Here is a 23,788-nt window from a genome sequence, read left to right as displayed (position 1 = left end):
TGCTTTGGCGGACGGCTTCAGATACGGCCGTGGTCGTCATCCTCGCCCTTTTCCGATGTCACATGAGTGTCGCGCCCCGGTGGGTAAGTGTCGCAGTTTGTCCCCGGGGGCTGGTTTTTGGCCTGCCGGGGGCATGGACTCCACAAGGGTGATGCGGCTGCGCGTGTCATCCTATCCACCGTTTCCCTGTGTTGGGGCGTCGAGAGTCCAAATGGAGACATATGCTGCGGCTTTGCAGGCCTCGCTGGCGTCTCCTCCTTCCCCTCCTGGGTCATCAGCGGATCCCTGGCCCTGCGCAGAGCCCTCAGCGGCGCCGCCAACGCCGACTGGTTCGGATCCAGGCTTGGAGGATGTGGTGCTGTTGGGGTGGGGCTCCTCGGGGGCACCTCCTTCAGGCCACGGCGTCTCTGCCTCGCCGCACACTCCCGCGGGAGTCCCTGTGGTGTCGCGGGGGGTCGCCAGGACTCGGGTCGCATCCCGAGCCCCTCTCTGTCCTTTGACAAGGTAGTCCTGTCTAAGGCAGAGGTGACGCCGCTACGGTGCCGGAAGCTGCGGGACCATGCGTAGCCACAAGGGTCGGTGGACCCTCCTCGTCACGCTCCGGGTGGAGGCCGGGGGAGGACCCTACGTCCCTCTCATGGCCCCTCTCGTCCCACCCCACGGGCGGCTGCCTCGTCGGAGGGTGAGTAGGAGGTTGAATCGTGCATCGATCTCCGCCTCATTCTAGGCCGCGGAGGGCTTCGGGTCACTCCCCAGGCCCCTCTTGTTACCCCACGCAGGTGGCTACCTTGACGGGGTCTGGTCGGCTTCGTTCCGGCGCCATCCCGGGCCGGTTCGGTTCCAACTCCACTCCAGTCTTCGGTGCGGAGTGCCTTGAAGAGGGGCCTTGTCCGGTGACACAGGACGGTGCCGATGTCCTGCCTCAGGCAGCGGACTCTACGGTTCCGCGCAGGGGTTGTACCCCAGATTCGTCTCCGGACGCTCCTTCTTCTCCGGAGGCAGGCTGTATATTGGTGTCGTCCTCCCCGGAGACTGGTCGCCGTGTGGTGTCTTTTTTTACCAGCGTCGAAGCGTGGCTCCACACCCTACCTGAGGCAGAGGTGTTCATTGGAAGAGCGTCAGGTCCCTCATTCTTCGGCTCCTTCTGATTTCCAGATCTGGCCCTTGCCCGTTCCGCTTGGCCTCGGGGACGGCCGCCTTAGTTTGCAGCAGTCGCCCACGGAGGAGCTGCTTGCACCGCTGCGGGGCCCTGCGGAGGCAAGTGCGGCCTTCGCTCACGCGGTGTCCACGGCTGTGGGCATCTTGCGCATGGGTGACCCGGTGGGGCACTTTCCGAAGGACCATCTATTGGAGGTCCTCCACCAGGGCTCTGGTGGGAGGGTAATTTTTCTTCCATTTGAAGGTTTGCTTCTTTCTTCCTTGACGGGGGCTTGGAGGCGTCCTGCCTCAGGGGACCCGGTCCCTCAGCATCTTCTGCAACGGCACCTCCCGGCGCCGCGTGACCCGGCTTGTCTTTCCCTTCACCCCTTGGCCGCCAGCCCCCTTTTGCTGACTCATTTTCCCTCCCTGCCGCCACTGTTGACTCCACCGTCCCGAGAGGCCCGCTGCCTGGACTCTTGGCGGCGCAACATGTTCGGGCCCTTAACACCTTGTGTGTGCTAGCTAGGGCCTCCTCCTGTTTGTGGGACTCGGCTGAGTCTCTGACAGCGTCACAGGAGACTGGTCAGGTGGACTTACGGCATCAAGCTTTGGATGGCCAGGAGCTTGCAGCGTTTATTCTCCACTCCGTTCTGGACATCTCGGAGGTGCTGGGCCGGGTCATGTCTTCCTCAGTCGTTCTCCGTCGCCATGCCTGGCTTCGGGACGGAGTGTTCCCTGAGAATATTTGGGAGCGACGCATCGACCTTCCGTTTGATGGCAGCCTGTTGTTTCATGCCCCGTCCGACTCCGCCATCCATTGGCTCTTGGCAAGGCTCTGTCTTATCCTCATTTACCTCCGTCCTCTCCTCAGTGACTCCTGAGTTGGGTTGATTCTAGGTCCTCTTAGGCCGGTTCTTCTGGCTGTGGAGTGTGTGTTCTGGCCATTGCGTCCTTCCTTGGGACTTTAGCATTGATGGATTGTGGACAGCCCTTTTGGTTCTCTGTGTGTGTTCTGCCGGAGTTGTTGCGCAGACTTGGCCCTGAGATTACTTTACTTGGGCTGCTTGTCAAGCCTCCCGCGGGGGTGTTTTTTTCCCCGTGGCTCTTTTGTTTTTCCTCTGCTGCGGAAGTTCTTCCAAAGAGGGTTCCCGTCTCTTAGGACTTTATGTTCCCTATGTGGAGTAGTGGTAGCTGTCCTATGGCTTGCGCTCTGCTGGGGGTTCTGGTCGCCTTCAGGTGCCTGTTCTCCATGGCGTTTATGTATGTTGCTTTTTGCTTCCTGAGGTCTTGTGCGTGGCTACCCGTGGTGGTGTGGCCAGGCATCTCCTCCTCTCCCTGCTCCTGCACTGAGGTCTGGGATGATCCTGTGGTCGTGTGCCGGCTACCCGTGGTGGTGTGGCCGGGCATCTCCTCCTCTCCCTCCTCCTGCCCTGAGGTCTGGGATGATCCTGTGTTCTCCCTTGCCGGGTGCTGCTTACCCTGCCTTCCTGGGGCCTCGGGCTGTTCTTCTTGCGGCTTTTGACTTCCGGCGCTGTTCTGGCTGGCAGGTTGCTCTCCATCTGGAGTGGGTTCGCCTTCTTTTCCCTCGTTTCCTTGGGTCCTCTAGGCTTCGTCTTCCGCTCTTCCTGTCTTGGCATGGGACGGCAGCTAGTTTTCCTTGTGGGGGAGTGTTGTGCTCCGGCCTTGACCTTGGTTCCTCTGCTGTGAGAGTACGGGCCTCTTTAGCCTTCTTCTTCTCCCTCCTACATCCTATTGGCGTCTGTGGGGTTCTGCTTGTGGGGGTTCCCCTTGCCTAGCAGGGACGAGGTTCTACCTGGTCCACAGATCTGGTCACCCTGTAGGGTCCTCTGTTCTGTATTGGCTGGTGGGGTACTTTCGCAGACCCTCCTTCCCAGGGGGTATTGCTAGGGTATCTATTCTACGTGAAGGAATCTGCGGCTAGTAGTCTCTATCAGATGTAGGAGTTACTTACCTACAGTAATGATGTATCTGGTAGAGATGATTCTGGCCGCAGTTTCCTTCACGACCCGCCCTTCCTCCCCTTTCTGCGAGGACCTTTGGCTTGGTCTTCTGCACTCACCTCCCTGTGGGTGGCTACCTCTTCTGTGAGAGCCTTCTCTTGCTCTTTTTTTGGTGGAAGGTTGTCCTGTTATTTTTTTCCGATTCCTCCCTTAGGTCATTGGGGGATAGGTTTATAGGTGCTACTGTGCCCTTACGCTCTGGTTGCGGCTACCTTCCGGATCCAGCCTCACGCCTGGGGATAATTCTACGTTTAGGAATCTGCGGCTAGAATCGTCTCTACCATATACATTGTTACCGAAGGTAAGTAACTCGTACATTTGGAAGGGATGCCCTTAAGATACCCCTTCCACATACCAAATCGGTATGTATGTGCAATTGCATGTTGCAATTCGGTAACTTGTTACTGAATCTCAATTTGTTCTTCCTACATAAGAAAAAGCATTTTTGCTGTCTGAAACTGCCCGATTGGGCTGTTTCAGACCGCAAAAATGGTTTGTACATATGACCCATTGTTCCTTAGTGTCCAATTTAATAAACTAAAAGTATACCTCATATAATGCAGTGCTTTGTTAAATGACAATTCATGCCTGGAAACACAGCGTTTAACATAATTGGATTGATCAGCAATACTATTTGCCCACTCAAATTTGCATGCATAATTACGAAGTTTTAATTTCTGCCCCGAACTTACATTTGCTGTTCATGTGGTGCATTTAAAGAAATGGATATGATTTGCCATTTTAGTACACAGTAGGTGAAATCCTTCAATCCTTTTTTCAGCTGGAATATTTTAGGATTTCTTCTGTCAGTTATGTCATAATTGGGTCTTTGCAGTCAGTCTTTGTAGTACATCATGAGGGATGAAAAATAACTTTTGTTCAAAGGATGCCTCGTTAACTTTTGCTTTGACCACCAGACCAATTAAAACAGATGCAGTTTGAAGAATGTTATGAAGAAGCTAAAATGTATTCCCTACTCTGGACGTAATTCCACTTTCATCGTGGATGACTTGTATTCTTATATTACTAAAGGAAATTGCAACATGTGTTCACAAATACAAACCTTAAAATATGCTACACTTTCACAAATTCTAGGTTGCCCATAAAAACATAACATATTCTACCCCTCATGCGAAAATTGAACTTCAGACAATGCTGTCCAGCCCTATATTATTTTCAGTCATTACCGGGTCCTTTGGCATGTTTCTGCTTGGACTCGTTTTTTTTTTTATCAGCTCTAAGCAGGAGGAGACTAGATCCGTAAACTGATATCGAAGACACAATTAAAGGTGCTGGCTTGTTTAAAATCTTTGTAGATATGTATTAATTAATGTTTTTAGTCTCTTGACTGTTTTACATTTTACCATTTTTATTGTTGTCTTTTTTAATTGGCTTAGATACATATTAGCATAACTTGTAATGTATCTCTTTTTTATAATTATTGATGAAATCATGTCTGTAGAATACTTTTTATGCCGGTATTATATCGGCGAAATAAGTTTGATTGATGTTCTTGGGGCCCTAATATTTTTTCTATCTAGTGTTAATGTAAGGATTTATAACAGCTCTCTGTCCCGTCAGCAGTTTATTACATTCAGTATCAGCTCACTACATCCTGTATCCACTCACTTCCACATTTCTTAGATCTGCTTCCAAATGTTCTTCATTTCAGCACAGTTTATAAGCTGATTGCATTTGATAGTTGTCTTGCATCAGCATTAACTCAGTGCCACATGTTTATGATTGTTGGCCATATTTGTTCTAATGGAGTATCAGGTCTTCACTCCACTCCTCGGACCATGGAAGATAGAATACTTTGAGGCATTTGCTTGCCTACATGCATGACCACCGTGACTGACTCTGTGGCAGGCAAGAGAGGCAGACATCTAAAAAATGGTAGCAGTGTGATTCAGGCCTCCAAATGGACTGCTGCTACCTTGGACTCTCTGTGCTTAGAGCAGTAAAAGAAGGTATTTTAGAATAGGTTTTGGTATTTGTGACTTTCCTGCTCTCTCCACCCTCCATTGTGACTGAGCAGCCAGTGAAAGGACATTGTCTATCAGTGTGGGCTGGGCGGCCACTGTTGCATACTGCTCAGTTTCCCCAGAATCTGGATGTTCTGGTACTGTACGCAGAATCAGCCTCAAAATAACCATTATTACTCATTGTAAATACGTTTCAGAATGCAATATGCCGTTTATCTCACTACAGGCTTTTGGTTGTACATATATAGGCCCATTTTTTGTCAATTTTGTGGCTCCTCTCTTATACTGTGTCCTTTATTTGAGTATTGTTTTTCTCAATAGAAATCACAGCTCTACACTGCAATTAATCTTTTGGCATCTGGAAGTCTGTCATCTGATAACAAAAAAGATAATGCGCTGAAGACCATCCAAAGGGCTATCCATCTTTTTCCAGGTAAATCATCACATAAATATGTACATACCTTTGCTGAGTGTCCCATAAGTACTGATGTTACCCTGATTTGTACATTGTAAACCGTTTGCACTGATTTTTTTTAGCTAATAGAAATATTAATTTATCGATCAGGCACTGAATAATCAGTGTAACTAATATCACATGCATTCAGCTGCTACTGTAATATAATCTAATAACAGAAGTATTACTCATACTATTACGCCCTTAAAATTTTCAATGTGTTTGTCAACCAGTAATCGGACATTTATTAGTACACATATTATTGTTATGTTATGTTATGTTATATGTGGATTTATAACGCGCTCCGATAGTCAAGACTGTCCTGGCGCGGGGGAAGAAACTGGATCAGAGTGGAAAAAGGAGTATGCTATTCATGAACTTGAAAGAGGTGAGTTTTAAGCAGTTTTTTAAAATTGGTCAGATTGGGAGCGTGTCTAAGAGCGTCTGGCAGGGCGTTCCACATTTGAGCTCCCTTTACCGTTAGGGATTGTCCGCCCAGGCGGACTCTTCTAAATCTGGGGACGACCACCTGCTTTTTGGAGGTAGATCGCAACTGACGGGTCGGGAGGTAGAGTGTGAATCTTTTGGCTAGATAGGAAGGGCACGGTCCATTGAGGGCTTTATAGACGATGACCAAAGTTTTAAAGCGCACTCTTTGTGCCACAGGAAGCCAGTTAAGTTCCTTCAACTGTTTGCGAACGCTGAGTCTCCTGGGGATGTTGAAAATGAGTCTCACCGTAGCATTCTGGATTACCTGTAACTTTCTGATCATATAGTCTGGAGCCCCTATATAAAGGGCGTTTGAGTAGTCCAGACGGGAGAGTACCAGAGCCCTGGCTACCGTTTCTTTGGCCGTTTGTGGAAGGAGGGGAAAGAATTTGCGAAGAGTGGTCAGGGTTCCAAAACATGTCCCCGTCAAGCGCGAGATCTGGTCGCGGAAACATAAGTCGGCTCCGAACCAAATACCCAGGTTCTTGGCAATCCCACTCTCTCCCGTTGGGCATGTTGATTCACAAGGCCAAATAGACTCCTTAAAGTCAATGGGGAATTGGCCGTAGAGCAGAATTTCTGTTTTATCCTCGTTGCATTTGAGGCATGATTTAGCTAGCCAGGCAAATACAGAGGATAGGCATTGGCGTACTCCAGAGGTGCACAACTTCTCCTTTTTCCAGGACAAGAGAAGCTGGGTGTCGTCGGCGTAGGCCATTATCTTGGCACCCCAGCTCTCTGCCAGCCGAATCAGAGGAGTTAAATAAATATTAAATAAAAGGGGACTTAAGGTCGACCCCTGGGGTACACTAGTTTCTACCTTTCTATTAGAGGAGTGATATGGGGGTAACCAAATCTGTTGGGTACGGTCAGATAGGAAAGGCCTGATCCAATCTAAGACCGTGCCCGCGATGCCTATGTCCTCCAGCCTAGATAAGAGCTGGAGGTGGGGCACCGTGTCGAACGCGACAGAGGTCCAAAAGAATAAGGGCCGCTCTGCCGCCTCCGTCGAGGCATTCCCTAATGGCTTCAGCCATTTCCACCAATGCAGTTTCAGTACTGAAAGAGGTGCGGAACCCTGATTGGGCCGGATGAAGAGCTTCAGAGGATTCCACAAATCTCTCTAGTTGCTGGAATGCCGCCTTTTCGCAGACTTTGGCAAGGGCTGGTAGGAGTGATATGGGCCTGTAGTTGGAGGTGATCGGATCTGCGGAGGGTTTTTTTATCAGAGGGAGAAGTTTGGCTTGTTTCCACTTGGTGGGCACAGTTCCTGAAGTTAGGGATTCATTAACCAGGGCGGTGACCATGGGGGTAATTACTTCAGCTATTCCATTCAGGACCCTTGCAGGGCAAGGATCTATAGGTGACCCAGACTTCAGAGTTTTTAATATGGCCATAACATCTGTACTTTCAAACTGAGTGAATTTGGTCATTCCTGCTTTAACCCTTGATATAAGGGGACGGGAAGGTGGAAGAGGTTGGCAATTTAAGGCTAGATCCGATTGTGAGGCAAGTGGTTGGTAAGGGTTATTCAGACTGTCTTGAATTTTTTGGATTTTCTCGATGAAGAAAGTAGATAGTTGTTTGCACCAGTCTGTGGAGGGCGGAATCGCTGTCTTCTCATCTACCGGGGCAGTAAAGCTTTTAACTATGGAGAAGATTTCTCGACTGTTGTTTTTAGCTTTTTGAATTCTAGACGCGTAGAATTCCCCTTTAGCTGTTTTAATCGCTGCGTAGAAACCTTTTTGGGCTGCGCGAAGTTCCGTTTTAGCAGTGGGACAATAGTTCTTTCTCCATACTCGCTCTAGCGCCTTACATCCTGTTTTTAAATTTTTTAGATGTTCAGTATACCAGGGGGAAGTGGGGGTGATCCTATGGTTGTTTTTACCTTTGCTTTTTGGTAGTGACTTAATGGAGGAGTCTATCCAGGATGAGAAGTTGTCTACTGCTTCATCCAAGTTTTGAGCTTTCAATGGGGTGGAGTGGGTGAGGGCCTCCACTAGATCCGGAATATTAATTCTTCTAGGGCGTTCCTCAGTCTTAAGTGTGGGTACCACACAGGTTTTGTTAATGAGCCAGGAGAAGTGAACCGGAAAGTGGTCTGACCATGAAATGGGGTATGGTGTATCGGTAGAAATGTTAAAGTTGGAATATACCAGATCTAAACAATGCCCCCCTTCATGAGTGACAGATTGCACCTGATGAGCCATCTGAGCCAAACTACAGATTTCTTTTAGCTCTATTATTGTCAGGTGTTCCATTGTTGATGCTTTTCTTTTATATATTTACAACATATTAAACAACCGCAAGTATATAGTATACACATGTAGTCTGTTCACTGAAAAAACAAAGGTTAAAGTTGAAGTTATGGGTAACTTTAGTTTTTTAGCATAAATGCCCATGCTGTGCAATTATCTGGCCATCTAGAGATTGTGTCAAGGAACTTTTGTGTATTTTTTTATGGTCCTTGGCATCACGATTTGGTAGTAAATCCATCCCTGTGTGACGTCCGACGCCGCCCTGGAAGTTCCTGTGCATGGTTGCCAACTTCAGATTCTTTTTTCTGCTTTTGGGTCTGGAAACAAAACGGTGGAGCTCTGAAGAATTTTTTGAGAAAAGAAGGTAAGAAGTAAAAAAAAAAAAAAATTGCCAAAGACCACAAGAGAATCCAAAGCAGAGAAGGGGAGCCTTCTCGATCCTGTCGGGGGACCCCGTCGGTAAGAACAACAGTCAAGGAATGAAGAGGCAGAAAGCGGTCATGTGAAATGCTCCTTTTAAGTTTTGCCCAAACATGCCATCACAAGTTCGCCAAAAGAGACCCGCACGAAATCTAAAACCATTGCCTGTCGAAGAACAAAGGCTGCGAGGCCAAAAACCATCAAAGTACAACGTCTACAAAGGCTAGAACATTATTCCATGTAGAGCTCTGACATGGTTCAGGAATCACTTAAAGACTTTGGTGTTCGAGGCATGTGGGCTGCTGAATTCATATCTGTGCATAGATCGCCGCCTAGTGTTGGGTCCGGATGATTGCACATTGTGGTCCAGGAAGAGTCTTCGAAGTATCACGAGATAGGTGGCTCCTCCCCTGGACTACAGTGCGCATGGGCATCGACTCCATCCCCAGATTGTTTTTTCCGCCATTGGGTTCGGATGTGTTTCGGTTCCCTCTGTCGGAATCGATAGTTGTTTAACTTACTTTACTTGAGACCAAAAGGTCTTTAGGACTCGCGTCGGTATTGTCTATCGTTCGGGTTCATTTGTTTCATCGACTCCGAACCAACACTTCCCTTCCGCGTGATTTTGGCGCGGATGGGCCTACACGACGCTCCAACCTCCTTTCATCATGGAACGAAGTCCATTTAAGAGGTGCCCGGTGTGTGCCTCGAAGTACCCACATATCGACGTGCACCCAGTGTGCAATAAGTGCTTGTCGCCGGACCACGACGAGGCCAAGTGTATAGCCTGCTCCAAGTTCCGGTCGAAAAAGACACTCAAGCTCCGCCGAGCTGCAAGACTGCAGGCCCAGCGATCGGCACCCCCTCCGACGGACATCTTCGACACGGAGGATGTCGGCGACGACACTATCCAGGATGTCACAGAATCTAACCCGGCGTCGGAGGTCGAGGACGACTACGACGCGGAAGACGAGGATTTCGAGGAAGTCGTCGAGGAGGTAGGGGACGACAACGGGGCCATTGCCACCGTAGAGGATAGCTCGGAGGAGAAGCTTCCTCACACTGACTCCAGAGCCAGCCCCCATTCTAAGGCCCAGGCCGAGGGATCGCCTTCGGGCCTTACCCAAAGCCTTGATTCCTGTCCCACGGCTCCGCCTTCCGGCCCGGCCACGGACATTGATACAGCACCACTCCCGGTACAGAAACTGAAAGTGAAACCATCGGTCTCGACGCCAGACGTATCGAAACCGAAAGCGCAAGTCGCACTGGTCGGGTCGAAGACTTCGGAGGCCTCGGCGCCGAAGAAATCCAAGATGGCCGTCGAGCTCAAGAGCCACGCCAAAATGGCCGACCCAAAGGCTACGGTGTCGATGCCGAAGGCAAAAACGGCCGACGAGGCTGCGTCGGCGCCGAAGTTGGTCGATGCACTTAAGAGTTGCATCGATACCAAGAAGGCCGACGACCATAAGAAAACCACGAAGAAGCGGCAGGACGACCCCAAGTCTCTCACTGCCCCGCTTCCGCTTGACAAGGCCAAGGGGGCAGCTGCGTTGGCTCGGAAGACTGCGTCATTGGTCGCCGTCCCAAAACCGGCTTCAGAAAACTCTCTCGAGCCGGTGCGTCCCTCCGCCTCGTTGACTAAAAAGGTCACGGAGTCCCTTCAGCGTATTAGGGAGGGGGCCGCAGCAGTCGAGCCGAAGGACACTGTGCTGCCCAAGCCTCCCCAAAGACCGGTGAAGACGACAACGCCGATTCTGTTCACGTTGCCGCCAAAGGCACCGTTGGTGGTTCCAAGCCCGCGCCACCAACCACTGGCAGAAGAGGAGCGTCGAGAAGTGATCATCAACGCCAACACGGGCAAGCTCTCTCTCCTTAAAAGAAAGATCACTCCTGAACCAGCATTGGAACATTTCCAAATCCCTCTTAAGAAAAAGTTGGACTCTGCTGGTGCCTCTGCCCCTATGGAGCCTGCATCCCCACAAGGCCATGAACTTTCACCCACTCATTCTAATGTTGAGGAGGGTGATGGAAACGACGAGGATGAGTATGCCTATCCAGTCTACTCAGACCCAGAGGATGTGACTGAGCCTTGGTCTGCTGGTGGCGACCCTGGGGACCCGCATTCGGGACAGGAGCCTCAGCTTTTTTCAGCAAAGACTTCCCCAACAGAGGACTCTGCAGCTTTCAATGCTCTAATTGAAAGAGCGGCAGCCAAACATGACGTCGATCTCCATGCTGACCCAGTAGACGTCGATTTTCTTTTTGACACCTTTTCAGTCGCAGAAAAAACTGTAAAGACATTGCCAATGCTAAAAGGGGTGTTGAAACATGCGCCAGAGGTCTTCAGGGAGCCCACCCGGGCAAGAGTCATCAACCCACGTATCGACAAGAAGTACAAGGCAGCGCCCACTGATCCAACATACATCAAAGGACAGTTGCCTCTGGATTCCTTGGTTGTCTCCAATGCACGCAAAAGAGCCAACTCACAGACTACGGGTGATGCTTCTCCCCCAGACAAGGAGTCAAAAGTATTTGAGGCTTCGGGGAAACGTGTTGCTGCGCGGGCAGCCAACATATGGCGCATATCCAACACACAGGCGCTACTTGCACGTTACGACAGGGCACACTACGACACTCTAGAGGCCCTTCTACAGCACTTGCCAGATCAATATAAGGAAGCAGCAGAAATGTTGATACAGGAGGGGAAGCTTATCACCAATGCTTCAATTAAGTGCGCTCTGGATGTGGCTGACACCGCCTCAAGAGCAATAAACACTAGCGTGTTAATGTTAATGTTAATGTTAAGCTGCATTTATAAAGCGCACTGACACCGGAGGTTTCCTGGCGCTAAGATTGAAATTGGGGTAGGAGAAAGAGCTAATGGGAGTTCGAGAAGAGCCAGGTCTTTAGGCTTTTTCTGAAACTGAGCAAGGTGTCAGAGGTTTTGATGTGTAGGGGGATGGAGTTCCACAGCTTGGGTGCCAGGAAGCTGAATCTCCGGCCACCCAATTTTTTTAACTTGATCACTGGGGAGGTAAGAAGGTGAAGATGGGCAGAGCGGAGGTTGCGGGTCGGACAGTGTGGGTTAATGAGGGATTTCAGGAAGGCCGGGCATTTGGTATGCCGTGCTTTGTAAATTAGGCATCCAATTTTGAAGGCAGCCCTTTGTTCAATGGGCAGCCAGTGCATGGCTCAGAATATCCGGTTTCAAACCAGACATTCAAACTACCATCCTGAACCAAACTGTCAACCCAGACCACCTGTTTGGCCCAGAAGTTGATACCACCCTCGAGAAAATGAAAATGAAAAGGGACACCGACACAGCAAAGTCTATGGGTGCCTTGCAGTCCCAGCATTTTCGGGGTGGTTCCTTTCGTCGCTCCAATAATAGAGGCACCTCGAGGGGTCAACTGTCACAGTCGACGCAATTCTATAAGAGTAACACCCAACCCTCCTATACCAACAAGGGTCGGGGTGGATACCGTGGCAACAACGTCAAAGGCAGAGGACATGGTAATAACAGCTCCAGGTCCTCCACCGCCAACAAACAGTGACGCCTTGTCACTGCCACCCGACCACGCAACACCGGTCGGGGGGAGACTCCAGCAGTTCCTGCCCGTGTGGAAGTCCATCACCACGGACAGGTGGGTCAGATCTCTTATCCAATATGGTTATTGTCTGGAGCTCACGTCCACTCCACCCAGCATACCCCCAAAGAGCCGTCCTATGTCCGGCGAGCACTTGCACTTGTTGCAGCAGGAAGTCGACGTCATGCTGCAAAAAGGAGCAATAGAGCTCGTGCCCCCGAAGGAAAGAGGTACAGGAGTTTACTCCCTCTACTTTCTAATTCCAAAGAAGGACGGATCCTTCAGGCCCATCCTAGACCTCAACTTTTACATTCTGTCAGAACATTTCCATATGCTCACGCTGCAGCAGGTTCTCCCGCTGCTTCGGCAAGGGGACTTCCTGGCAACTCTGGACCTCAAGGATGCATACTTTCACATTCCACTGCATCCTTCACACAGAAAGTACCTCAGGTTCACCATTCAAAACCAGCACTACCAGTTCAAGGTTTTGCCTTTTGGGGTCACCACAGCATCCAGGGTCTTCACAAAGTGCCTGGCGACGGTGGCGGCGCATCTCAGGCGTCAAAACATCCACTTCTACCCCTATCTGGACGACTGGCTCATTCAAGCAAAGTCGGACCAGCAGTGCGCCAACCACGTGTCCCACACCATTCACCTTCTGCACGATCTGGGGTTCTCACTAAATTACCCAAAGTCCCATCTCCAGCCCGCCCACATACGGCAGTATCTGGGTGCGACCATAAACACTCTGGCGGCCACTGCGCAGCCAAATTCAGTGAGAGTCAACAGCATTCAGTCGCTGATCCAAAGATTCAGACCTCAACACTCGCTTCCAGCAAGAGTGTTCATGCAGTTGATAGGCATGATGGCCTCCTGCATCTCCATAGTCCCACACGCGAGACTACATATGTGTCCGCTTCAGGAGTGCTTAGCACGTCAGTGGACTCAGGCTCACGGGCAGATGAAAGACCTAGTGTTGGTGAGCAGTCGGGCATACAACTCTCTGCATTGGTGGAATCCACAAAACCTTTGCAAGGGCCGACCGTTTCAAGAGCCTGTGCCGCAGATCACCCTGACAACGGACGCTTCTCTCCAGGGATGGGGAGCGCATGTACTCCAATACACGGTGCAGGGACTATGGACACTAGAGCAAAAGAAGATGCACATCAATGTACTGGAACTGATGGCGATGTTCATGGCCTCAAAGGCATTCAAAGTACATCTGTGCAACAAGGTCATGTTGATCCGGACGGACAACATGACGGCCATGTACTACATTCAGAAGCAGGGGGGCACACACTCTCCGCAGCTGTCTCATCTGGCTCAGAGCATGTGGAAGTGGGCCGTTCAGAGGAACATTTTCCCCATGGCAGAACATCTCCCAGGCAAGGACAATCAGATGGCAGACCTGCTCAGCAGGCACAGCCACCAAATGCACGAGTGGGAGATACATCCATCTGTACTCCAACCGTACTTCCAAAGGTGGGGTCATCCAGAGATCGACCTGTTCGCCACAAGGGAGAACGCAAAATGCCAAAGCTTCGCCGCCAGGTTCCCACACCCGCAATCGCAGGGCAATGCGATATGGATGAACTGGTCAGGCAGATTTGCGTACGCTTTTCCCCCAGCACCTCTGATACCGCTGGTGGCGCGCAAGCTCAGGCAGCACTCGATGACTCTCATCCTAGTTGCTCCAATGTGGGCTCGCCAACCATGGTACACCACGTTTCTGGAACTTTCCGTGGTACCGCATCAAAGGCTTCATCTCACGCCCAGCCTTCTGACGCAGAGCCATGGCGACATTCAGCACCCAGATCCGCAACAGCTCAACCTGGCGATCTGGCTCCTGAAGTCCTAGAGTTTGGCTACCTTAACCTTCCTCCCAATTGCATGGACATCATTCGGGAGGCGAGAAAGCCCACTACTAGAGCATGTTATGCGGCAAAATGGAAGCGGTTTGTCATCTATTGCGCAAACCACAACATTGATCCACTGGATGCTTCCATTCAGAACATCATCTGTTACCTGTTCCATCTGTACAAGTGTAATCTGGCATATACTTCCATTCGCATTCACCTGTCTGCGATGGCCGCATACCTCCAAAATAGACAGCACCTTTCACTTTTCAAAGTGCCTGCCATCAAGGCATTTCTGGAAGGCCTCAAAAGAGTCATTCCGCCACGGACTCCACCAGCTCTGGAATGGAACCTCAATGTGGTTCTTACAAGACTGATGGGTCCTCCCTTTGAGCCACTACATTCTTGCGAACTGCAGTTCTTGACATGGAAAGTGGCTTTCCTGGTAGCAATTACATCGCTACGGAGGGTTAGTGAGCTGCAGGCCCTCACAATCCAAGAGCCTTTCTTCCAAGTTCATTCAAACAGGGTAGTGCTCCGCACTAACCCTAAATTTCTACCCAAGGTTGTGTCTCAGTTCCACATCAACCAAACCATTGAGTTGCCGGTGTTCTTTCAAAATCCAGAGTCACTGGCGGAGCGGTTGCTCCACACCCTTGACGTTAAACGGGCCCTAATGTATTACATTGATAGGACCAAGGATTTTAGAAAGACTAAGCAGCTTTTTGTTGCCTTTGCGCCTCATAACAGAGGTAACCCTATTTCCAAGGCTGGTATTGCTAGGTGGATCGTGAAATGTATTCAAATCTGCTATGCAAAGGCAAAACGCACTCTTACAATTCCACCAAGAGCCCACTCCACCAGAAAGTTGGGGGCCTCTATGGCTTTCCTTGGAAACATTCCCTTAGAGGACATATGTAGAGCAGCCACATGGTCTACCACACATACATTTACTAAGCATTACTGTGTAGACGTGCACTCCAAACAGCAGGCAGCTGTAGGGCAGGCTGTTCTCAAGACACTTTTCCAAATTGCTGCAGCTGGCACGGGCGGCCGCCGCTAATGGAGGGACTGCTATGTATTCTATGCACAGATATGAATTCAGCAGCCCACATGCCTCGAACTGCAAATGCTACTTACCAGTATGCATCTGTTCTTGGCATGTAGGGCTGCTGACATTCATATCGCCCGCCCTCCTCCCCGGCGCCTGTAGCTGCTGCAGTGTTCACATATCATTTCATGGCATGGTCATCATTCACTGAGTTTCACTCCATCTTGGCCACAATGGCTAAAAACAATCTGGGGATGGAGTCGATGCCCATGCGCACTGTAGTCCAGGGGAGGAGCCACCTATCTCGTGATACTTCGAAGACTCTTCCAGGACAACAATGTGCAATCATCCGGACCCAACACTAGGCGGCGATCTATGCACAGATATGAATGTCAGCAGCCCTACATGCCAAGAACAGATGCATACTGGTAAGTAGCATTTGCATTATACAGCAATGATGAGTAGAGGGTAGAAGAAGCTGAGACAGCTCTCGGAGAGAAGTCAGATGGCGAAGTCTATGCAGCCAAAGATGATAAAAGGCAGGCGCCTAAGAAGGCAGTGAAAGACACCGAAAAGAATAAACTGAAGGTAGCAAATTGCTGAAATGCATAGATGGTTAACCCTCAGACTCAAAGTCCTCGAAAGCTGCCCCAGCGCCGAAACATCTGACCACTGAAGCTCTGCGCAAACTGAAAGAGCCACATGGGTCCCAACAAAAAGACACAGATGGGGGCAAACCATTGACAAAACCTTTGAAGACTCCGACTCCGACTCCAAAGGGGGTGAGAGAAAAGGGCAAGAACTCAACGCTGAAAAAGCCCTCAATGCCTAAAAAGAGGTTGTTGCAGGCCATGAACGCCAAACAAAGAGTGCTAGAGGTAGAGCGAAAGAAATGAAGGCTTGAGGTGGAGATGGCAGCCCTGCTCCAGAGAAAGGAGGAGTTCGAGTACTCCTTAAAGTAGTTTTGAATCCTGAGAAAACCTTCAACAACCACAGAGGTCAAAGCTGATCAAGGAGGCATGGAGGCCCTGGAACCTCCCAGGCCACATACGGTGGAACAAGAGGAGTGCTACAAGCTTGAGGAGGTAGAAGAAAGGGCAGTGTTCGACAAACAAAGCCAGTTTGAGGACACACAGCAGGATCTCGACGCAGAGTCGCCTGAAGGTGTATAAACTTATCACTTGAGGCCTTCACAACCTGATGAACTGTCTCTCTACAGCAACCTCATAAAGAGGGCTGCCGACACCTATGGGGTGAAGTTTGAAGAGGAGAAATAAGAATAATGCTTCCTACTGGAGACGACAACATCCTCACAGAAGGCAAATCTAGATCTGCCAATGCTCCCCAGCATCATCTATCAGGGAAAAGAGACCTTCCGAGAGCCAGCCACAGCAAGGGCAGTGACACGACGAGTGGAGAAGTATAAGCATTCAACTCAGGACCCCAGATACAAAAAAAGAGCAACGTCCCCGCAAACTTATTATTGTCCCCACCACAAGGAAAAGAAACTGTCCCTACATCAATGAAGCCACCACCAGAGAAGGAGAGTAAATGGCTTGACTTGGCGGGGAGACAAATGGAGAGAGAAGCTGCCACACAATGGAAGAGATTCAAGCTCAAATGTGCTGCTTAACCACTACACACACCAGCAATGGGATGTGATAGAGGGCCTAATGCAACACCTCACTGAAGAATAGCGCAAGAGGACCAATAGCATAACACAGGAAGTCAAGAATATTGCCAACACGTGCCTTAAATCCGCACTGGATGCTGCAGATATGGCCAGTAGACAAATGTGTACTGGAACAAAGCTCAGGAGATATTCCTGGCTCAGAGTATGGGGGTTCAAAACTGAAATACAAGCCTCAGTAAATCAACATGCCCTTTCCAGGCACTACTCCGTTCGGGCAAGCTGTGGATGCTACCCTACCTACCGCAAATAAAGAAAGATGAAACTGCAAAGGTCATGGGAGAATTTCAGTTCAGAGGAGAGGAGGTTCAGCAGACTAAAGGCCCACAGGCAGGGGGGCATTCACATCCGAGCAGCAGCAAAAGTAGCCCCAAAGTACCACACACGAAAGCCCAACTCCACAATGGCAGCATTCAGCGAGGCAGTCCTTTCGGGGAAAGCCAACAGGAAATTGATACTTGTATAGCGCACTACTCACCCTGCAAGGGTCTCAAGACGCTTGTACGAATACCGCTGTGGAACCCATCCTGGCTTTCCCTGTGAGGCGTCCACTCCTGGGCACCCCCAAGGTGGAGGCCAGGCATCCTTAGCATTGTGGGGGCCGTTGTGGAGATTAAGCAAGCTATTGCCCAGAGTTGCAGAGTGGGACTCCATGATTGGAATAGGCACCGAGGCGAGAATTATCAGGTCCGTGGAATTTTTTAGCCTAAGACCCGCCGAGGCGGGAAATTGAACCCTGGTCCCGGGCTAGACCTCTGCATCAGGGTCTGCCGCTCTAACCATTGAGCCACACATTGAGGACATGCTCCCAGGAGTAGGGTAGGATCAACAGGCAAGTGATTGTGCTACCACACAGCCCCACCACAAAACACAAGTGGGGGGGGGATAGGGGCATTCCTCAAGGAGTGGACAAAAATTACATCTGACAACTGGATTTTAAAGATAATACGACACGGATTCAGTATATTACTCAGCAACAGACCTCCACACATGTCCCCTGAACTGTTTGGTCCCTGGGGGTAAGAGAACCCACAACTCAGAAAGGAAGCAAAATAACTCTTCTAAAAAGAACTATGCCAAGGGTTCCCCCAGGGGAAGCAGGCAGCGGGATCTACTTCACCCTACTTTCTGGTCCTAAAATAAGACCTGGCACTAAGACCAATAATAGACCATAGATTTCTAAATAAGTTCATACAAACTCAGCATTTCAAAATGACTACACTGCAAGGAGTAACACCACTCCTAAGGAAAGGAGACTAGATGGCCACCTTATATTTAAAAGACACATACCAATGAACCAAGGGCACAAAAAATATCTTAGACTACTCTTAGACAAGGTACATTACCAGTTCAGGGTGCTGCCATTCAGCATAAAATCGGCACCAAGAGTATTCACAAAGTGTATAGCAGGTCTAGCTGCCCACCTAAGAAGACAAGGAATCCATGTCTATCCATATCTAGACAACTGGCTAGTAAAGGAACATTCAAAGGAAAAATACCACAGACATATGCAAACTTTGGTTGACACACTTCAACACCTTGGTGTCACCATAAGCCAGAGGAAATCCTCACCTCAAGCGGAACATGTGACAGTGTTCCTGGGAACAACCATAAACTCAATGACAGCATGAGCATACTCAGTCCAGAAAAGTACAGAGGTGAGGGCAGAACAGGCTCGCCTTTACCACAGAGGCCGGTCTTTGACAGTGAGGACTGCCATAAAGATCATGGGCATGATGGCATCATGCATGCCACTAATTCTGCATACTAGATAACACATGCTCCCCATTTAGGTATGGATCTGTAATGGATGGTGTTAGACCTGACATCATTGACGTGAGTCTCCCTTCCATTTTGACGGATTGCCTCCTCTGTTTTTATATGTTTTGGCAGAATTTATGCTTTGGGCACTGTTCCACTGCTAATCAGTGCCACAGTGCAAGTGCTCCCTATGTTAAATTGATATACTAATTGGATTCCATGATTGGGTTATTTGATTTATCTGTCGGCCCCTAGTACAGTGCACCATGTGTGCCCAGGGCTTGTAAATCAAATGCTGCTGGTGGGCTTACAGCACTGGTTGTGCCACCCACAGAAGCAGCTTGTAAAGTGTGTCGCAGGCCTGCCATTGCAAGGTCTGTGTGCAGTCTAGCACTGCCATGTCGACTTGGCCAAGTGCACCCACTTTCAGTCCCTAAACCTTCCCTTTGCTTCATATTAGACACCCCTATGGTAGGCCCGAGGGCAGGGTGCATTGTAAGTATAAGGTAGGACATGCTCTGATGTGTGTAGCATGTTCTAATAGTGAATTACAGCCATTTTCGTTTTTCACTATTTAAGGCTAGCTGTTCTCATAGGCCAGAATGGGGAGTTCGATTATTACATTCTTATAATCCTAACTGACTCCGGGAACATGGTAGAAATTCTAATTTAGTATGTCTGAACTCAGAATAATAAAATACATCTTTTAGTGAAGTTTATTTTAATATTCTGTGTTTGCAAATACCACTTTTTAGAAAGCAGGTATTTGCTTGCCTAACCATTTGAGCCTGCATCTACTGGGTTGTATATTCCTTGTCTGGGTTTGTGAGTGACAGGGCTGGGGGATTCCAGGAGACAGGCTGGGGCAGCCCAGTGGTGAATAGAGTGATCTGCATCTAGATGGGAGGGAGGAGTTGCACCTGAGACCTGAATAGAGCTGGGCCTTCGCTCTACAATGCTGGCTCCACCCCCTGTGGTTTGGCTGATGTCTCTGCCCTGCACTATGAAAGGAGAGGAGGAATCGTGTCAACAGAGTACTCCAGAGCTGCATCTTCCCTCCCCTGTGCTGGCTCCACCTCCTGTGGGGCGGCTGATGTCTCTGCCCTGCACAGTGAAGGGAAGTAGAGAGTCATGTAAACAAAGTGCTCAGGAACTGGTTTGGACTAGGCAGAGGCCTCTCTGCCGTCAGAGAACAAAGGATTTTAGGGTTTAAATATTGGGACACTGATCCCAAGAAATTGGATCACTTCCGGAACAAGAAACCTTTCTGCCAAGGAGAAGAACCAAGGAAGCTGCAGGAGTTTGGACTGCCCCTCTGCTAATGTGCCGTCTGCTGGGTTGGCCTGTGGTGGTTGTTTTATTGCCAAGGAGAAGAAACTTTGTAAGGACTTTCATCTAGAGAATATTCTCCGAGGGCTCGAACTGTGCTTGCCTCCTGCTGAAGTCTCAGGGACAAAAGACTTCACCTCCAGCTCCCTCCTGAATTTCCTTGCTGGGAATTCTGACTCCAGACAATTGCGTGCCGCTGGGAGCTGGAAGCGCGACGCATTGAGAAGAAGCGTGTCGCCGCCGCAGCTGAAACTATTGCAACGCCGGAGAAGCGAGCCTTCGCCGCATCTCCCTGGAAGCGTGTGTTCATCGAAGCTGCCTGCTGTTTCATCACCGGAGAAGCGTGACGCCATTGTGAGAGTCGCCATCGCATCACCGAAGAAGCGTGTCGCAGGGCATGTCGCGGCTCTAAAGTACTCCCTGGCAGCAAGGCTGCCAGGGCGTCAACGCATCTCCGCATCAAGGGCACCATCTTCTCGCATCGCAACCGGATCGTCGCATCCCATCAAGGCACCATCTTGCGCATCGAACAGGCCCACAGGCCGAGAATCTACAGATCACCTCCGCACCGGTAAGGCTCACAACGCGTCCCCTACTCTGCACAAGCATTGAGGAAGGACGCATCCGTTCCCCAGGTCATAGAACCGACGCATCTCCACTTTTGCGAGCCTTTTGTTCACTTTGCGTTATGCACCCAGGTACTTTGTTGAGAACTTTGTCGCATTTACCAACAACTTGAACTAAGAGCCTTTAATCATCTTTTAAGTAATCTTATGTGTAGTATTGTGTTTTTTTGTCGTTTGTGGTTTTGTGTTTAAGTCTATATAAAGAATCCTTATTTTTATAAAAACCTGTGGTGTGTCCATCTGTAGTGTTTTCACTGTATTACTGTGTATATTCACAAATGCTTAAAACACTGCCTCTGAGATAAGCCTGTCTGCTCGTGCCAAGCTACCAACGGGGTGAGCAGGGGTTATTAAGGAGTGTAATTCCCTTATCCTGGTTTAAAAGTAAGGGTCCCTATTTGGACAAAGGTGAATACCATTGCCAACTAAAGACCCCCAGATCTAACATTGGTGGTCAGCGGTGAGGATTTGGACTTTACATTTGTTTCATATACAGTGATTGGTGTACACTACTAGTGAGGGCAGACCAAACGCGTCCACATACTTTTTTTTAGAATCCTTTTTTCCTTGGACTGTTAGTTTTTTCCTGAAAACTCAATTTTCACTGCCATGAGTAAACCAGCATCTGTTGCATCTATGGATCTTGATTTTGAGGAAGAGAGGTTGGAAACCTACACTATGAAACAGCTCAAGTATCTCTGCAGGAAATTGAGAGTTGCTACGCCAGGCATTTCTAAAAAGGAAGACTACCAAAAGGCGCTGAGGGACTGGGTAAAAGCCAGAAATGCCCCTGATCTTGTGGTGGAGCCAGCTCGGGATGAAGATGAGCAAATTGATAGGTCAGTGTTTCCAGTCAGTGGAGGGGTGCCGTCCCCGCTTGGCAGCAGCATCTCTTCCAAAGACCTGTCCCCCATAAAGTTGGAAGACAGGGAGAGAAGTAGTGCCCACAAGCTGGAGATGGCTAAGCTTAAAATGGAGAGTCAGATGGAAACAGAGAATAACAGGTTGTCTTTGGAAAGAGAATGAGAATGGAGCATGAGAGAAAGTTGAGGGAGTTAGGAATCAAGGCCAAGGACTTAGAACTCAATCCCTCTGGTGGCAGCGCACCATCTGTGCCTTCAGAAGGCAGAGTACATATTCCCAAGGATGTCATCAAAGATTTTCACAAAGGTGAAGATTTTGGTCAGTGGTTTGCAGCCTATGAGATAGCAATGTTGGCCCACCGGGTCCCTGAGAAGGATTGGAGAGCGGGGTTGTGGGGCCGCTTTCTGACTGAGGGGAGGAACACTTTGTTAGACCTACCCAGTGAGCATAGGATGTCTTATCACCACATGAAAGGAGCACTGATGACAAGGTTGGGTTAACTCCAGAGCTTGATAGACAGAGGTTCAGGAATTGTAAGAAACTGGAGGGAACCACTTGGGTAGAATATGTGTCTTTCTTTTGCAGAGCTATGGATGGTTGGGTGAGGGGTAGCAATGTGGATAATTTTCAAGCGCTCAATGATTTGATTGCTAGGGAGCACTTGTCTGCTAATTATTTTCCAGAGCTACGCCAGCACCTTATTGATAGCAAGTTGACTAGTCCTAGAAAGCTTGCTGAGGAGGCGGACCGCTGGGTCAGTACCAGGGTCCACAAGGGTCTTGTGGGAGACTCCGCCAAGCGTGGGCAGGGTCCCCAGCAGAAGAGTGGGGGGACAAGGGTAAACCGAGGGAGTTTCAAAAAGGTCCCCAAAGTAATTCCCAAGGGATCTAAGGTAAGGATTCCCAGCCTCCCACTGAGAAGAAGTCAGGACCCCCGACATGTACACCTGTGCATAGGGGGCCTGTTACCTGCTTTCAGTGTATGCAAGTGAGACACCGTTGGTACGATCCCCAGTGTCCTCAAAGGACAGTATGTGTTGCCCCGTGCACCACCCCGTCAGATGGCCAGTGTAGCCCTGGGTGGGGAGGAGAGGGGTGCTAAAGGTGGGTGGGGTCCCGCAGAAATGTCCCTTGTCTCATTAGGAGACTTTGAGATGTTCCCTAATAAAACTCAGCTGCCTGAGAACACTAAAAAATACAGGCAGTGGGTGACCATCAATGGCCAGAGAGTGGATGCTCTCAGTGACACAGGAGCAAGTGTGACAGCTGTCAAGTGTCACTTGGACTCTGAAGAGCAGGTAGTCCCTCATGCATTCTTCCCAGTTGCCGCAGACAACACAGAGAGTCATTGCAAGGTGGCTCAAGTTCCCTTTGAGTGGGGTGGGGGGGGTCTCTGGTACTCTGCAAGTAGCTGTGAGGCCTGCCATGCCTGTTGATTGTCTGTTAGGCAATGATTTAGAAAGCTCCCCTTCGTTAAGGTGGCGAGGAAGGCGCATTTAGAGATGTTGAGTCTGCCTGAGTGGGCATGTGTGACCACTCAGTCTATGGCAGCTAAGGGTGTTCAAGAGACCCTGGAGCCTGAAAATATGGCCCAGGGACCTGCCTTAAAGAGAAGAGGTAGGGGGCGTGGGAAACCAGCCCCCATTGTTCCCACGGTCCAGGAGGAGGCAGACCTTGAGGGGGATGCCCTGGAATCAACTGGTGAGCAAGTTTCTGAGCTGGGGAACCTACCTGAACTGACCCATTGGGAGCAAGAAGGGGGTCCCTCCAGGGAGGAATGTTGTGAAGAGCAGCAGAAGTGCCCTTCTTTTGTGGGTTTGAGGCAACAGGCCACAAACCAGGCAGCAGGTGATCAGTCTGGATCACATTGGATCTACTGGTGGAATGGTCTCCTGTATAGCGAGCCTAAGGGTACTAAGCCTGGGTCAGCCTGTGTGCTGGTGGTACCCCAGCGCTTCAGAGCCTTCCTACTGGGTTTGGCTCATGATGGTCCTTTAGCTGGTCATCTGGGGCAGAACAAGACCTTTGAAAAGCTTATCTCCCACTTTTATTGGCCCCAGATGCAGAAGAGTTCAGATACTCATTGTAGGACCTGTCAAACTCGCCAGACAAGTGGGAAAAGTGGAAGGAGGCACACGGCCCCTTTCCAACCTTTCCCTGTAGTCAGTTCCCCTTTGAGCGGTTGGGCATTGACATTGTGGGGCCACTGGACCCCAAGACAGCCATGGGCAACAGGTTTATCCTGGTCTTGGTGTACC

At 49.7% G+C, this 23,788-nt stretch overlaps 1 protein-coding gene across 1 annotated transcript in view; it reads left to right on the top strand.

The window, feature by feature from the left end:
- Positions 1-23,788, top strand: part of SKIC3 (SKI3 subunit of superkiller complex) — a 1,256,060-nt gene that overhangs the window by 982,757 nt on the left and 249,515 nt on the right. The window contains exon 34 of the mRNA XM_086960925.1: positions 5,468-5,579. Within this exon, the coding sequence (XP_086817051.1) occupies positions 5,468-5,579 (112 nt within the window). The remainder of the gene's footprint in view (positions 1-5,467; positions 5,580-23,788) is intronic.

The sequence above is a fragment of the Lissotriton vulgaris genome, chromosome 3_1 (genome assembly GCF_964263255.1).
Source record: "Lissotriton vulgaris chromosome 3_1, aLisVul1.2, whole genome shotgun sequence".
Classification (NCBI taxonomy): domain Eukaryota; kingdom Metazoa; phylum Chordata; class Amphibia; order Caudata; family Salamandridae; genus Lissotriton; species Lissotriton vulgaris.
Note: the sequence above shows the minus strand (reverse complement) of the source record. Positions and strands in the feature narration are given on the sequence as shown.